Below are 14,305 nucleotides of genomic sequence, written 5' to 3'. Positions count from 1 at the left end.
ACACAGGCCCACCGACGAGCAGCCCTCTTAGCCCTCCGTTGCTGTGATTTGGATCTCACTCAAGTCCGTTAATATCCACCAGGAGCGAGGCTCTGCAGGGGGGGGGATTCAACTGCAATGTTCAGCGGCCGCCCGGGCTCCCTGAGAGGTGCTTAATGTCTTATCTTACCACTGTCAAAAGCCGGGGCCCCGAGCATAAGCCGCCGCGGTGGTAGGGCCTTGCCTCCCCTGCCAATGATCCACACTCTGCCTCTTCTGCAACGTCCGGGCCTCGGGAAATGCACACAGTTGCAGGCCCGGCAGGCCTATGAAGCCGGGTCCTCGAGTAGCGGCTTCCCCGGTGTGCCCTCAGTTCCGCTACATCTACGCAGCCGCCTCGGTCTAGCGAGCACTGATCTGCACCACAGTCGGGCCGGCTGGCGTCCGCGTCCGGACAAGAGGATCTTCGCCTGCCGACCTCCGCAGTTGCGTGTTATGTTCTGACCTTAGAGTTACGATTGGAGGTTATGGCGACACCATGTTTGTCTCTTGCTGCAGGCTGCCAGATTACCCCGCTTTGCTCTTTCTCAGCAGGACCACATCTCACAGGTATCGGTAGCAGTGGACTGTGGAGCTGGTGCGCTTTCATTAACTTCGATTTGTGGTAGTTATGGGCACAGGATTCTGCCGGATATTCAGCGGGGATGCGGGAGCCCCTCTAGCTAGCCACCATTTGTTTTGGCTGCTAGCCACGCCCCAGGCTGTGACATATTCGAACACTCCACGCCCTGTGCTCCTCGGACATAATTTCCTTTCTCAAATGCTAAAAGTAGTAGACAAAGATGGAAGAATACATGCAAAAAACAAATGCTGAAAGATTGATTAAATATAAAATACATGAAAAGACTTTTATTCGGTAAATCTTGCAGAAGTAAAAACATAAGTTATGGGCAACATATGTGATTTAAAAAAGTCTATGCCTCTTTAATATGCCTACTGATGAGCAAACACAATATACGGCAGAGCGGGTCTTAACACACACATCTATAAAACAGCCCTAAATGATGCTGCCAGATCCTTTCTTATTATAAATGTATCTTTGCAAATTAACAAAAGCACTCAAGAAGACAGAAGACCACTTTTATGATGCAAAGAAAGCAATCAGACTGGGACATTTATTGGTAAATCGCACTGATGTAGCCTTTCCAAGAATTTGTGCAACTTACCTGTGTAATCAAGAAAACCATTTAGTCCAAAACCAAGAAATGGACCCGAGTAGCGTATGCAATTTACTTAGAATTGATTATGACTTGACTAATTGGGAGGGCTTCTTGTTTACCTGCGCTGCGCTCAGTACTCCTTTCTCCTCTTTCTGTATCAGGATTACTCATGAAATTCACAATTGCCTCATCTGTGTTTTTCGAAGCCCCTTCGTTAATAATAAATTGAAATCCTGTAGGAGATAAAGAAAAGTAAATTGCTGCAATGTATAAATAGTGAGAAATGCAGTTTTAAACAAACAATACTCCATCGGACAGTCATAGCTCACTGCATTTCAAATAGATTCAGGCTCTGCCAGCCAAAAGACCTCAATTTGACATTAACACAGCCATTATTTGTCCCAAACTTCAGTCTGAAATTTCTTGGAGGAAACAGCCTTTAATCACTGTGCCTGGGCAACAGAAACTTGGAGCAGCATCCCACTAGATATATTATGAACATCCTCTCAAAGTTTGGGAAAATGCAAAAAATCTTAATGCTCTTATCTACGGGGATTTCAGCCTTCTTATTTCTGAAGGTGTTTATGTTCGACTTGACGATGTTAATGAGGACAAGTCACAAAATGTTTGTTGTGTTTGTTTCCAAATCAAAATCTGTTTGGTTTTCTTTACAGATTGGATCCCCCCTACATGTGTGAGGGCTCCTACACAGGAATTCTGAGTCTTTTTATTAAGTTAATTTCTTCCCCACTTTTGGATTTTTGCGCCTTAGTGTGCGCGGAACACCGGCTGGGATATGTATGGTCCTGATGAATGCTGAGCTGTCATGGCTCATGAGAGCAGAAACATGTTGACCAGTTTCACATAATTTTTAGGACATGTTTGGTTCAAATTGACTCAACCAACTTCTGTCCGTACTCACTCTGTTTTTAATGGAGATGGACTGTCCCTCTATTAAAAGGAATTCTCTATATTAGGGAACAGGTACACCTCCCTTTTTAAATCACTCACTTCACTATAAGGTACTAATGCACATACCGGTAATAAGATCCCAATGACGACAATTGGCTACTGACTTTGTTGGTGCCTGAGGGTTCTTTTTTTTCAGTGTGCACTGACCTTTTGCACCCAGTCTCTATCATTGTGGTTGTGGTATTTGACTTTCTTTATTCACCCTCCCTTCTTTGCCTTTTTAGTTGCTCTTTCGTTGTTTGGTATTCTGATTTTAAGGGGTATAAGAGTGGCAGACTGACCCTTTTCTCTCTTGTTGTTTAACTATCGATCTGAGGCAGTCAGCTTTCTCTAGATGTCTCTTTGCCTAGGGACACACTGGGCTTCTCCTCCTGAACAGTCTCTCTTCCTGCAGGGCCTTCCCTATCTCAGGGCAGATGCCAACCCTGGTCAAACAGCAGCTCTTAGAGTATTCTTCGGAGCACTCCCTTCCTTGGTCAGGAAGGACTTGGAACTGGAACAAAGTGGGGTAGTCCCACATTTATGCACATTTTCAAGACGGGATGTGGATCCAGTCACAAACTTCAGAACCAGTTTGTGGTGGGTCTCTTTCAAGTGTCCTTCTCAGCCTGCTCTCTGAACATAGCCTTTGTGTAAATCTATGCTTCACACAGGGAATAGCAATGTCTCTCTCGCTAAACTGGAGAACCCACAACATGGGCCAAAAAATAGGGCAAGGTTTTTGCACCTGGCCTTCATTAGCCTATCGGAAGCAGTAATCCAGGATAGGCAAAAGGGCATGCCTGTCCTATAAACTTCCTCAACATGCACAACAGCAACTGCAAACACTCTCCTCACTCAGAGTCAACCTAATGGGAGTGATTAGGGAGAACTAATCAGCAGATCTTTGCTAATAAAAGTCACTTGGAATTTCTAAAAGTAGCCCTCTCTCAATCCTCCTCACTACATTTTCTGGATCTCCAGCCACAGGAATGCAGGCAATACACTACCACAGTTGTGGGGAGGCTGACCTCATTCTATATCTGGGAACCAAACCAGAGGCATTCAAAATAGATTACACTGGCTTCAGTATTCAGACTCGTTCACACAGACAACCCAATGCTGCACACGTGCAACATGCTTGCAACACATGCACTAACACAGATGCACACACAAAAGCTGTCAGTGCAAAATAGGTCCTATATGGCCTGTGCCAGTTCTAGAGAGACAGTCTCACAGCTCCATGGCGCTACACCTAGAGCAGGCGCTCTGCATGCCAGCCGCATTGTCTTGCAGCTCCCATCTTCTCCACGTAAAGTCCAGGATGACATTTTGAATCCCATCTCGGTGGTGGAGATCTTTTACAGGGGTTAGGCTGACAAACTAGGGCCAAAACCCAAACAGTTGCATGCCTATTTGACTCTGCTCCCTGTTCCTTGCTGAGTCCAGCCCCTGTGTTGGAAGCAGCAATGAAGCTCCATAGAAGGCATCTGCCCATGAGCCAGGGTAGTCCCATTCCCTCTTGCCTTTTGTTTATTCAGCACTGAATACCTTCATTAAAAAAATGTTTTTATTGTTTTTCCACACTACAACGAGCAATTAATACAGCATTACTCACTCATACTCAGTACTCATCGCAGCAACTGCCCCTCTAATCAGGAGACTCACTGCCCCCCCCGCCGACACATTCACGTGTTTATATGCCAGCAATCTGTAGACCCGCTCTTGCTAGCCCTATCCCCGTATGACGTGCAACTATTGGGGAGAGGCCCATCCCCCGCTAACTATCGAGGAGTGCTCATGCCATGGGAACTGAGTATCATAACAACAACTAAACCGGCTTACCTCGCACCCCCATCCCACCCCTCCCTTCCACCGGTGTGTCCCAACTACTAATTGCCTACACAATCTAGAACAACAAGTCCCTCAGCAGCACTTGTCATAATAACCCCAATACAATACGTCTTAATCTCTAATCACTCCATTGCAGAAACTGCACGGTATGTCTGCACTAGAGGGTTCCCTACCGCCCTTATATGTCAGGGTGATCCCGGCTGTGCACTCAAGACCGAGTTTACATCCGATTCTACCTCTGGTGTCTGCAGCGATATAACTAAGCCCTCCCATGCCCTTGCAGTCTCCAGCGCCTTGTCGTTAATAATCTGCTTGGCATGCTGAAGCCGAACTGTGCTTTCACTCGTCGCCCATTTAAGTAGTTCTGCCTTCCACCTCGCAAAGCTGGGCCCTCCACCTGACTTCCAGTGCACTGTGATATCTCGTTTAGCCAACAGCAACCCCAGGTCCAGAAACTTGCTTGTTACTTTCGTTGTGGGAGTATGCGGAAACCAGTGCAATAAACAGGTGCCCATGTCAGGCTCAACAAGTCATTCGTGATTTCACAGAGCAGACCCACTACCTCCTCCCAGTATGTACCCAGTTGCTGACAGCCCCACATCATGTGAGAAAACATTTCCCCCTCTAAAGTACAATGTGGAAACTGGGCAGCGTTTATTTTAAAATACTTATTAAACTTAGCAGGAGTAAGATATGCCCTATACAATATAAAAAAGTGAACCAGCTGGAATCTGGCGTTCCTAGTACCTTTCCATGCTCTCCTGACTATTTGAGCCCATGTCTTCTCAGGGATCTCCTTGCCTAAGTCCTCCTCCCATTTCCGTTGTAATTCACTCAGAGGCTCCATTCCTTCCCTCACTATGCGCCTATATAAACATGTGACTGTCTTGAAGGTCCCCGCTGCCATCACTACATACTGACATGCCATAGCCGTCCGTGGTTCCGAGAGTCCCTCCCTCCAATGTCGCTGCACAGCGGAAACCAGAGCAGAGTGTAATAGGTAATCCCCGCGAGGGAGACCATATCTATCCTGCAGGGCCTGATAGGGCAACAGAGCTCCATCGTCATATAAATCCCCCAATACCTAAACTCCCAGTGCCTCCCACTCGATCAACGCAGCCCAATCTCCCCCATGCAGGAGAGCTGTACACATACCATGGGGTATCTCCGGGGCTTAGGGACGAGCGATCCCAGCTCTACGCTGACTACGGTTCCAACATAACCTCAATGTCCGCTCCTCGTTAGACAGCGTTCCAAGGCGCAACCGCTGCTGAAGTACTATAAAGGACAACACATGGCACGGTATTCATCGTCCCTCTGGGCCACCAGGGCCCCTAAACTCCAACGCCACTGCCTGCGTAAGCCACTGTAGTTGCGCTGCCAAATAATAGAGCACCGCCAGTCCCCTCTCAGCCCTCAGGCGCATCATCGTATTAAGTGCCACCCGCCGTCTTCCATTCCCCCATAGAAATCCCCCTATCATTGAGCGAAGCTGTCTAAAAGTGGTTCCCGGTATCCAAATCAGTAGTGTCCTAAAGTAATACAACAACCGGGGGAGCGCCACCATCTTTAATAGGGCTACCCGACAGGCCACCGAAAGCAGCAAGGTACTCCACAATTTTAAGCTACCCCTAAGCCCCCGCACAGCTCTGCCTATGTTCCCTTCTAACAGGTCATCAGGCGCATGATAGATGTTAGTTCCGAGGTAGGGGAAAAACAATGGGACTCCCACCGAATGTCCTTGACATGGGCGGGGCGAACGCCTGATGGAGTCACTGGAAACAGGCAAGTCTTCGCCCAATTCACCTCCAGTCCTGAGACCCTGCCGAACTCACGCAGCAGCGTCGTCACTCCATCCAAAGCCTCTTCTGTATTAGCCAGAAACATATGTAAATCGTTGGCATAGCGCAAGATATACTGCTTGACCCTTCGTAGGTCTAACCCGAGATAATGCCGTCCCAATCTGGCATGTGCTGCTAACGGCTCAATGGCCAATGTGAACAATGAAGGAGACAGTGGACATCCCTGCCACGTTCCTCGCCCTTTTGGGCATGAGGAGGAAATCATAGTCCCTGTCCGAACCCAAGCTGTCGCCGATCTATAGGGGATTTCAGTCCATCCCACAAAAGCCTCCCTGAGTCCAAACATCCGAATAACGTGGAACAAATAGGGCCAGTCAAGGCTGTTGAACGCCTTTTCAATATCTGCCGAGAGGATGGCCGCAAAAGTAGCCAAATACTGGCCCTCCCCTAATATGCGAAGTAACCGTCGCACATTGGTAGCCGTATTCCGGGTTGGTATAAATCCTGCTTGATCTCGATGGACCTATTGCACCATATATGAAAGGAGCCGATTCGCAAGGATCCAACTCAGAATTTTATAACTGGATGTAAGCATGGATAAGGGGCGATAAGCCGTCTTATCAGAGGAGTCCTTCCGAGGCTTAAGCAGTGGAATAATGACCGCCTCTCGGGTGGAGACCGGCAATACTCCAATCTCCTGTGCCTCCTTAAAAACCGCCAACAACTTAGGGGCCAAGGCATTGATATATACTGAATAAAACTCTATGGGCAGCCATCCATACCTGGTGTTTTATTATGTGCCATATGCTTAACCGTGCTCCTAATTTACCCTTTAATCTCTTGTCCAAGCAAGTCCGCCTGTGTCTTTTCTAGTTGTGGTAGCGCAATGTCGGCCAGGAAATCCCCTATAACCTCCCCACTAACCCGTAGTTTGCTCCGGTACAACTCATTATTATAGTCCAGGAACAGCCTATTAATCCCCTGTTGGGTATACACCAGGGTCCCCGGAGATGTCAAGTTTAGTATGGGAGTGCCTCTGAGGGTCGGGTTAGCCAACCAGGCAAGCAGCGTGCTTGTTTTGTCTAGTTCCGCGTGTGCGTGCCCCAAATATTTCTTGTGGTCAAAACAGCGCTACCTCTCAACTTGTACAGCCATTGTCTCTCTAGCGCCCAAAACTTCCTCCTGTTCATCTGGGTTCTCAGGGCGGACCCTCTCAGCAGTCCGCAAGCGTTGCTCTGCCAAATCTATATCCCGTAGTAGTGTCTTCCGCACTCCCTCCATTTTAGTTATACATAATCCCCTTACCACCCCTTTAAAAGCGTCCCATTCCATTGCCGTCGTCGACGCTGTGCCCTCATTTTCAATAAAATATTGCGCAATTCTGGTCCCGACCTCGTCGCGGAAGACAGAGTCCTCCAGTGCCTCTGGTCGTAACCTCCAGGCCGGGATCACAGGCCTCTCCAGGGCCCACTGTACCCTTAACAATAAAGGGTTATGATCCGAAAGTGCTCTCACCAGTTACTCACTGTGATCCACCATAGTATATATATTCTGGGAACATAATATCACGTCCAACCGCACATGCAATTCGTGCATCACGGAAAAGAAGGAGTAATCTCGCTACCTCGGGTGTGGCGCCCGCCATACGTCAATGAGCCCCTTCTGTCCTGCCAGTCTCGTCTGATTTTGGAAAGTCTATGTATAGGCGCATCAGGCAATGGGGGGTGAGACCTGTCCATGCCAATATCCGTTATAGAATTAAACTCCCCTCCCATGATTACGGGCCAGTCAAATATGACGCCAACCTCCCTGACGTATGGGTAAAAAAGGCCTCCTGATTCACATTGGGAGCACATAAGCTACATAAAGTCACCTCTCTCCCATTAAGGCACCCCGCCACCACCACAAATCTCCCCTCTGGAACCACCAAATGACCTGTCGGCTGGAAGGGGGCCCCTGCTCTAATTCATATCAGCGCCCCCCTGGCAAAAGCTGAATAGGTTGTATAGAAAAGTTGCCCTCTCCATCTACGCTGCAACGCCAAGCCTTCTGCGCGAGTAATGTGCGTTTACTGGAGGAACGCAATTTGGGCCCCCCTGCGCACCAAATAAGCATGCACCCTGTGGCGCCGCAGCATTGTATGTAACCCCTGAACATTCCATGTTATGCATTTCACTTCAGGTAATGCCCCCATACTGCATTCGAGGTCTCATACTTGGATGCTCGCACCCGTTGGACACACCAACAAAAGCCCCAAATTCCCCGCCCCAAATCCCTCCAGTCACCCTCCCCCAGAACAGGCACTAAAACTCTAGTTCCCATCCAAACTACAAAACCCAACCTGCGTCCTCCAGTAGCTACTGAGGACTCACAAACGCAAAAAAGTAGGGGAGGCGGCCAAGAGCCAGGAAGACCCGACTTATTGCACCGTCACTGTTTGGCACCAAACCCCTATTAATTACGTTACCCCTAATTCTCAGGGGACTCGCGGCACAGTGAGAGCCACCTTATTACAAGAGGTCTAATATCCCCAGGGCCGACCAACCACCATTACCTCTGCGGAATAATTGTAAAAATATTCCAGTGGGAAGAAAGGCGGCAACAGAGCATAGTCCTACTCAGATAACAACTAAGCACTCTCTTATAACATTAAGCATCAACAAGTTCATCTGCTGTCCCAGGTGTAACTTGCGGCATAGCAGGACAACCTGCCCCAGGCCCGTCCGAGTCAGTCCCTTCCAAGCCCTTCTCCGAGTCCGTGTCCACCGCCGATTGAGAAAGCCTTTCTTGAGAGATTGTGGTCACAGCCTTCAGTGCCACTGACCTCTCCGTTTCCGTCTGAGTCACCGTGGGTCCCCTTGTGCCTGGACAGCGCCACCTGATACGTTGTGATCTCCGAGGGCGCGGTTCCTCAGCAGGTAGCCTCACGTTCCGCCCTGTTTCTCCCGTGCCCGCTCGGTAAGACTCCAGCCAAGCCCATGCCTCCTCCGGACTGTCACTAAAGTGTGTTTTCAAGTCCAAAATTATTCTCAGGGGCGCAGGGAACATCAATGAATATTGCAGTCCCTCATCTCGCTGTGCCTTCTTGCCCGCCAAGAAGGAGGAGCAACGTTGCACTTCGAAGGTGTATTCCGGAACAGTGTCACATTGCCATTTTTGACCTTTTAGGGGCCTGACGATCGGGCTCTATGCAACAGCAGATCCCTGTCTTTGTAATGAAGTAGGCGCGCCACCACCGGTCTAGGGGGCTTTCCAGGTGCCAATGGGCGTGCCAGCACTCTATGTGCTCTTTCCAAGGTGTAGAATGGAGATAGGCCCTCTGGTGCCATCCCGGTTCTCAGCCAGTGTTCCAAATGGTCCACCATGTTGGCCCCTTCCACTCCTTCCGGCAACCCCACCACCCTTATGTTTGTCCTGCGGTTTCCGCCTTAAGCGTCCTCGGCTTTCCGTTCCAGGGCCTGCAACCGATTCATGGCTTCCCCCATCTGGACCTCCTACGTCCTCTGAGCTGGCGCCATGACTTCCAACGTCGTTTCAGTCTGTTTCACACGATCAGCCAGTTTTGCTTGCTCTGTTCGGAGGAGACTCAGGCCCGACGCCACCTGCGCAATGTCCTGCTGCAGAGCAGCCCTTGTGTCCATGATAGCTTTCAATATTTGATCCACTTGCTGCTGCATCAGGGTCTCTGGCTGCGATTCCGCGGCATCCTGCTTCCCTTGGTCCATCACCGAGTCTTCAGGGTCCAGGGAGGCACCCCCTTGTTTCCCTCATGGCTTCCCCATGCCCAGCTATGTCCCCGGCCCCCAGCTCGACTTCCCGAGTAGTTCTGTACTCCGTCACAGGCAGTGCCAAGGTTCGAGGCAGCCCACCATCCGCAAAGCCTGCCCCCAACAGCTCTTCTGACGAGTCCCTCTCAAACTCGTAACAGTTGAAAGTTCTTTTCGCCCCCTCCAAGTGACGTCCAGCCCCCTATATTCGCACCAGTCTCAGCTGTGTGGTGGAGCCTCCTGTGCATGCACAATCCACAGGGCACCCCAGTCAAATGCTCCCTCTCCTGCGCTCCGATCTTCCCACCAGCCAAGTAGAGCTGGTAAAACCTCAATCAGGGGGAAGCCCTTCTCGGTCAGTGTCTCATCCGATAGTGTCACTCCCCTCGTGGCCCCGACCCGGCCTTATGCGTCCAGGGATGGCAGGGAGTTCGCGGTTCTCCGCCCAACCTGAGCTCTCTAACGGCAATATGCACCCCCCATGTACCGGCCACGGATGTGCCCACCACTTCCACCGCAGCGTGCACTCCTTCACTGGTTCCCCAGCGCTATGTCCTCTGGCCAGGTATACTCTCAAGATGGCGGCCCGGCCCACTCTAAGGTCCCCCAATTAGTCCAACCTTGCAGAGCTTGGTGAAGGGAGGCACTGCTGAGCCCCCCGCTGGCCTACGCTTCTCAGAGCAGCATCCGGTCAGTCTTCCGCCCGCTCCATTCGCAGCTGCACTCTTCGGCTCTCTTGAGCCCCCCTGAAATCAGGTAGGTTTACACTGCCGGTGCGTCGCAACGGCCCCCTCTCACCTGGCTCTTCAGAGGTCCCGCCAGTAGCAAAACCATGCACAGCAAGGCACAATCCACAGGTCCCCACCAAACTAGTCAGCACTGTGGGTACATCTTCACCAGGCCCCAGTCACGCAGCCCACCAGAGCCTCTAAAATGGCGGTCCCTTCCATGCTCGGCACTCCGGCCGTGTCGGCTCTCTGGGTCTCAGAGGGAAGAGGCCTCCCCAGTCTCCCCACGGGGGCCACACGCATCAGGAGGCGGCCCCGGCCACTCATTCGTCTTTCCGCCATCCGCCGCTCAGCCAAAGACCCCTGCAATCCGGTGGGCCCTCGTGGTCTCCTCCGTCCTCTGGCCCCCACTCGGCGCTTTCTACTGGGATCACTCTATCCTCAGAGCGAGCACCACTTACGATTCACGGCGCCCCCTCGTCCTCCAGTGCTTCTGCCCTATTTCATCCTCTGGGCCCCCACAGGCTCCAAGCCGCCATCGTCGGCGCCATCTTGAAGCGCCTAGCCTGGGCTCCTCGTGTCACTTGCCCACCAGTCGCTGGTGAGGGTTCGATCTCCGCAAGCACCCTCCCCCGCTACTCTCAAGGCCAGCCAGCACAGTCCCTGGTCCTCGAGTTGGTCTCAGCGGCTCTCTTCACAGGATAATTGCTGTGGTCGGCGCGGAGCTCCCAGCTCTCGCGTCTGTCCTCTTCGGCTTCTTAGCCACGCCTCCAGCACTGAATACCTTCATGTAGATGTTTTAGGAAGGCTTCGAAGTTCTCACCCAATTACATTTGACCAACATTGCAAAAGGACGAAAGGCTGAGTGAACCAGATGGCAGACAGCTCTAATCACCATTCTTGCCAGTCCTAGAAGTCTACTCCCTCCTTCTAATTCAACTGACCACCCCCACCTCTGTAGTGTCCCAAGAGGGAAGAAACATGCAGTTGGAGACCAGCTATTTTTGGCTCTACAGAACATTAAAGCTGTTTGCAAGCAAGAGCAGTGCAAAATGTTTTACTACTGTTTTAAAAGGCACTGTGCACTTTTTTGTTTCCTTTTGCTTAATCTGTGCTGCACCGGGTGCTAATATTATGATTATTCCATCCAAACCAGGAGTGATGTGAATGTGTTCCCGGACCCGGCAGCGAGGGGTAGGTCCACCCGAGGAGGCACGGAATTCTGCAACCTGAAAATTACGAGGTCGAACCCGCTGCTCTACCTGCCGGGTGCTGCTGTTGTAGCTCACCTTCATAAAGATAGGCAAATACAGCACAACACAGGTATTTTTTGACCCTTTACACTTAATGGAATAAGGATTCTTTAGCAAGTTAAAGGCACTTTGTAGATAGTCTTTTTAACCACAAACCTTTTGTTCTTTTTTGGTCCTGAAGAATCGCTTGTCAGTGGACAAACAGCGAGAAACATGTCGACCTATCGATTCATTCACTAGTCTAGTCTCGCATCAGGGTTCATTATTTCCCTCCAAGCCTATTCTATATCCTCTTTTTAACTTGGAGTGAGGGACCACTAGAATAAACTTGATTTTGGTACCCTTTGCCCCAATTTTAACTTCCACTACGTCTACATAGCACTGGCCCCATACCCACACTTCACCCACACGGCAGTTGGATAAAAGATCTCCGCCAAAGAGCCCCTCTTTGAGGTGTTGCCCGTTGGGTATTGCACCGCCGACCCAACGAGGAGCATTGCCGATGATGAAGCATGACACCTGCAAGGGTGTGTGAGGCCATTATATCCAACATATTCCATATCCAACGCGCCTTTCCACGACGTACGGGTGTCACCAACACCACTACCCCCACATTTGGAACAGCCTGGTACCTCTTGAGGTTCAATGTGTTGATGAAGACAGGAATTAGAGCCAGGAGCTTTGTATAGGAGAAATGTGAGACTCTCTGCTTTTGGCGTCACAGAATGAAAAAGGTGTCTGGATGCAGAAGTGGTGCAAACCGTTCTGTTACTTTTTCTTATCACAGAGGTTACTTTGTTGTTACTTTTTATTGAGTTTGTGTGGACTTTTGTCTCATTCCCCGGGAAGACTGTCCCTGCTAGGAGCGAGGTCAGTGTTTGGAAGTGAAGAGAGGAGTAAGGCTAAAGGTTTGCTTCATTCCAATATGTTCCATAGCTTAAAACTTGTATGCACACTGGTACAGGGTGAGAGTAAAGTATGCACTGTAGACAAAGTGTGTTGCCGTCATGATGAGGCCCGAAATCTTGCTAGGTTTCTTATACATGGTAACTAGTAACAAATTTAGCACAATCTTAAGGTTCTAAGCAAGGGTTTGTATTGTCACACCTTTTCTTTGATTTGTGAAAGGCTGATTTGGGAAAATGGCTTATATGGGGTTTGATTTTTCCACCCAAAATTGGCTTATCCCATGTACCTGCACTTTAATAGGTAAATGACAACATGTTATTGGATAAACCGGAGTTGGATCACAGCAAGCAATGAGAGCCTTAGAAAATTATAATCAAACCAAGACACTGGTGGTAAACGTCACCAGAACAAAGGTATTAGTAATTGATAGACAAACAAAATGAGTCCTAATTTTAGAATGATTCATGATTGGGTGAATAGAGAGCTACCTATATTATTGATTTGAGTACCATTATAGTAGGAAGGGGTTTTATACTGTGAAAACTATCAAATACAACAGGAAAAGGATTCACACCCTGCACTGTATGACAAATATAATAGGAAGGGGTTATACAATGTGAACTCTAACAAATGCAACAGGAAGGGCATCTGCATTGTGAACACTGACAAACTGAATAAGAAGGGTTTTATTATACAGGTCTGTAAGAAATTTGGTCATTAGTTGGGGGGGGGGGGGGGGGGGAGTACTAACCTTAAGAAAAATCAATTAAAGCTTAACCCCCTATAGCTACAGCACAGAGCAGACAGGCTTAACTTGGATGCAATGTGTAAAATATTTATTCAGTGACAAAGTCAAAATGCAAAACAATAAAAAATCCCAACACAAATTAAAAAAATGGAGTAGAATTCAATACACAAAACCACACCAAAATGACTAAAAAGGGGAGCCGGAGAAATGAATTTAAAACTTTTTAAGTAGAAATAGTGCCAAGAAGCCAAAATGCCAATGATAGTTCATGGTCATGGTAGAAGTGGACCTAGAAGCAATTTGAAGCCAACTACGATAATGCACTGGTCAAAAAACGTTAACAAAGTTCATCTCGGTCAAAGATTTTACCTTCTGACTTTTGTCCTTAAAAGTCCTAATCCACCACAGGAGTACACTTCTAAAACCCCCAAGATCTCAGGTGAGGCACAAAATAGAGTGCACACGCAAGAAAATGAGAAGAGGTACTACTCCTCAACCATACTCCCCAACAATGAACCTAGCACACACAAAGGGGATGAAGAGAACAGATTTAAAATGTTTCCCCCTCTATGGGAAACCATAAATGGCTTAAAAGCGCCCTCACCCACTAATAGTGGCATGATAAACATTGACCACGCTACAATACCCCAGCACAGCCAGCATTAGGGGGTGGAGCAACAGGTTTTTTTGTAGTTACAAACAAGCACTCAAGGAGAACCGCCATGCAATATCCAAGTAAAACTACCTAAGGAGTGTCCCTCTCTATTTTATTCTGGGCGACCTAGGCAGGGTTGAAAACATATCATATGATGAACTTGGGTGGTTATTGCCCTGTCATCATCTCTGCTGTCAACATGCTTTGGCCTGTCTATCGCCACTCTCGGTCATTGGCCTTCCTCAGGACTGAGAAGCCCAAAGTCCCAATCACCAAACCTTGTCCGCATGGTAGATCCCTTTGAGTGCTTGTTTGTAACTACCCCAAAAAATACATTGATCTACCCCTAGCGCTGGCTGCGCAGTGGTGTTGAAGCATGCCCAATGATGAAGCATGCCACAATTTGTAGGTGAGGACGCTTTAAACCATTTATGCTTTG

The 14,305-nt window shown here is 49.1% G+C and overlaps 1 protein-coding gene across 3 annotated transcripts in view; it reads right to left on the bottom strand.

Moving 5' to 3' along the window:
- Nucleotides 1–14,305, bottom strand: part of LOC144823531 (zinc finger protein 425-like) — a 127,426-nt gene that overhangs the window by 74,050 nt on the left and 39,071 nt on the right. For all 3 annotated transcript variants that reach the window (XM_078682122.1, XM_078682124.1, XM_078682123.1), the window contains one exon: nucleotides 1,319–1,432. In XM_078682122.1, coding sequence (XP_078538248.1) covers nucleotides 1,319–1,432 — 114 coding nt within the window. The remainder of the gene's footprint in view (nucleotides 1–1,318; nucleotides 1,433–14,305) is intronic.

This window comes from Lissotriton helveticus, chromosome 3_1 (genome assembly GCF_964261635.1).
Source record: "Lissotriton helveticus chromosome 3_1, aLisHel1.1, whole genome shotgun sequence".
NCBI classification, from domain to species: Eukaryota; Metazoa; Chordata; class Amphibia; order Caudata; family Salamandridae; genus Lissotriton; species Lissotriton helveticus.
The sequence above is the reverse complement of the archived record's forward strand: the minus strand, read 5'-3'. Positions and strand labels throughout refer to the sequence as shown.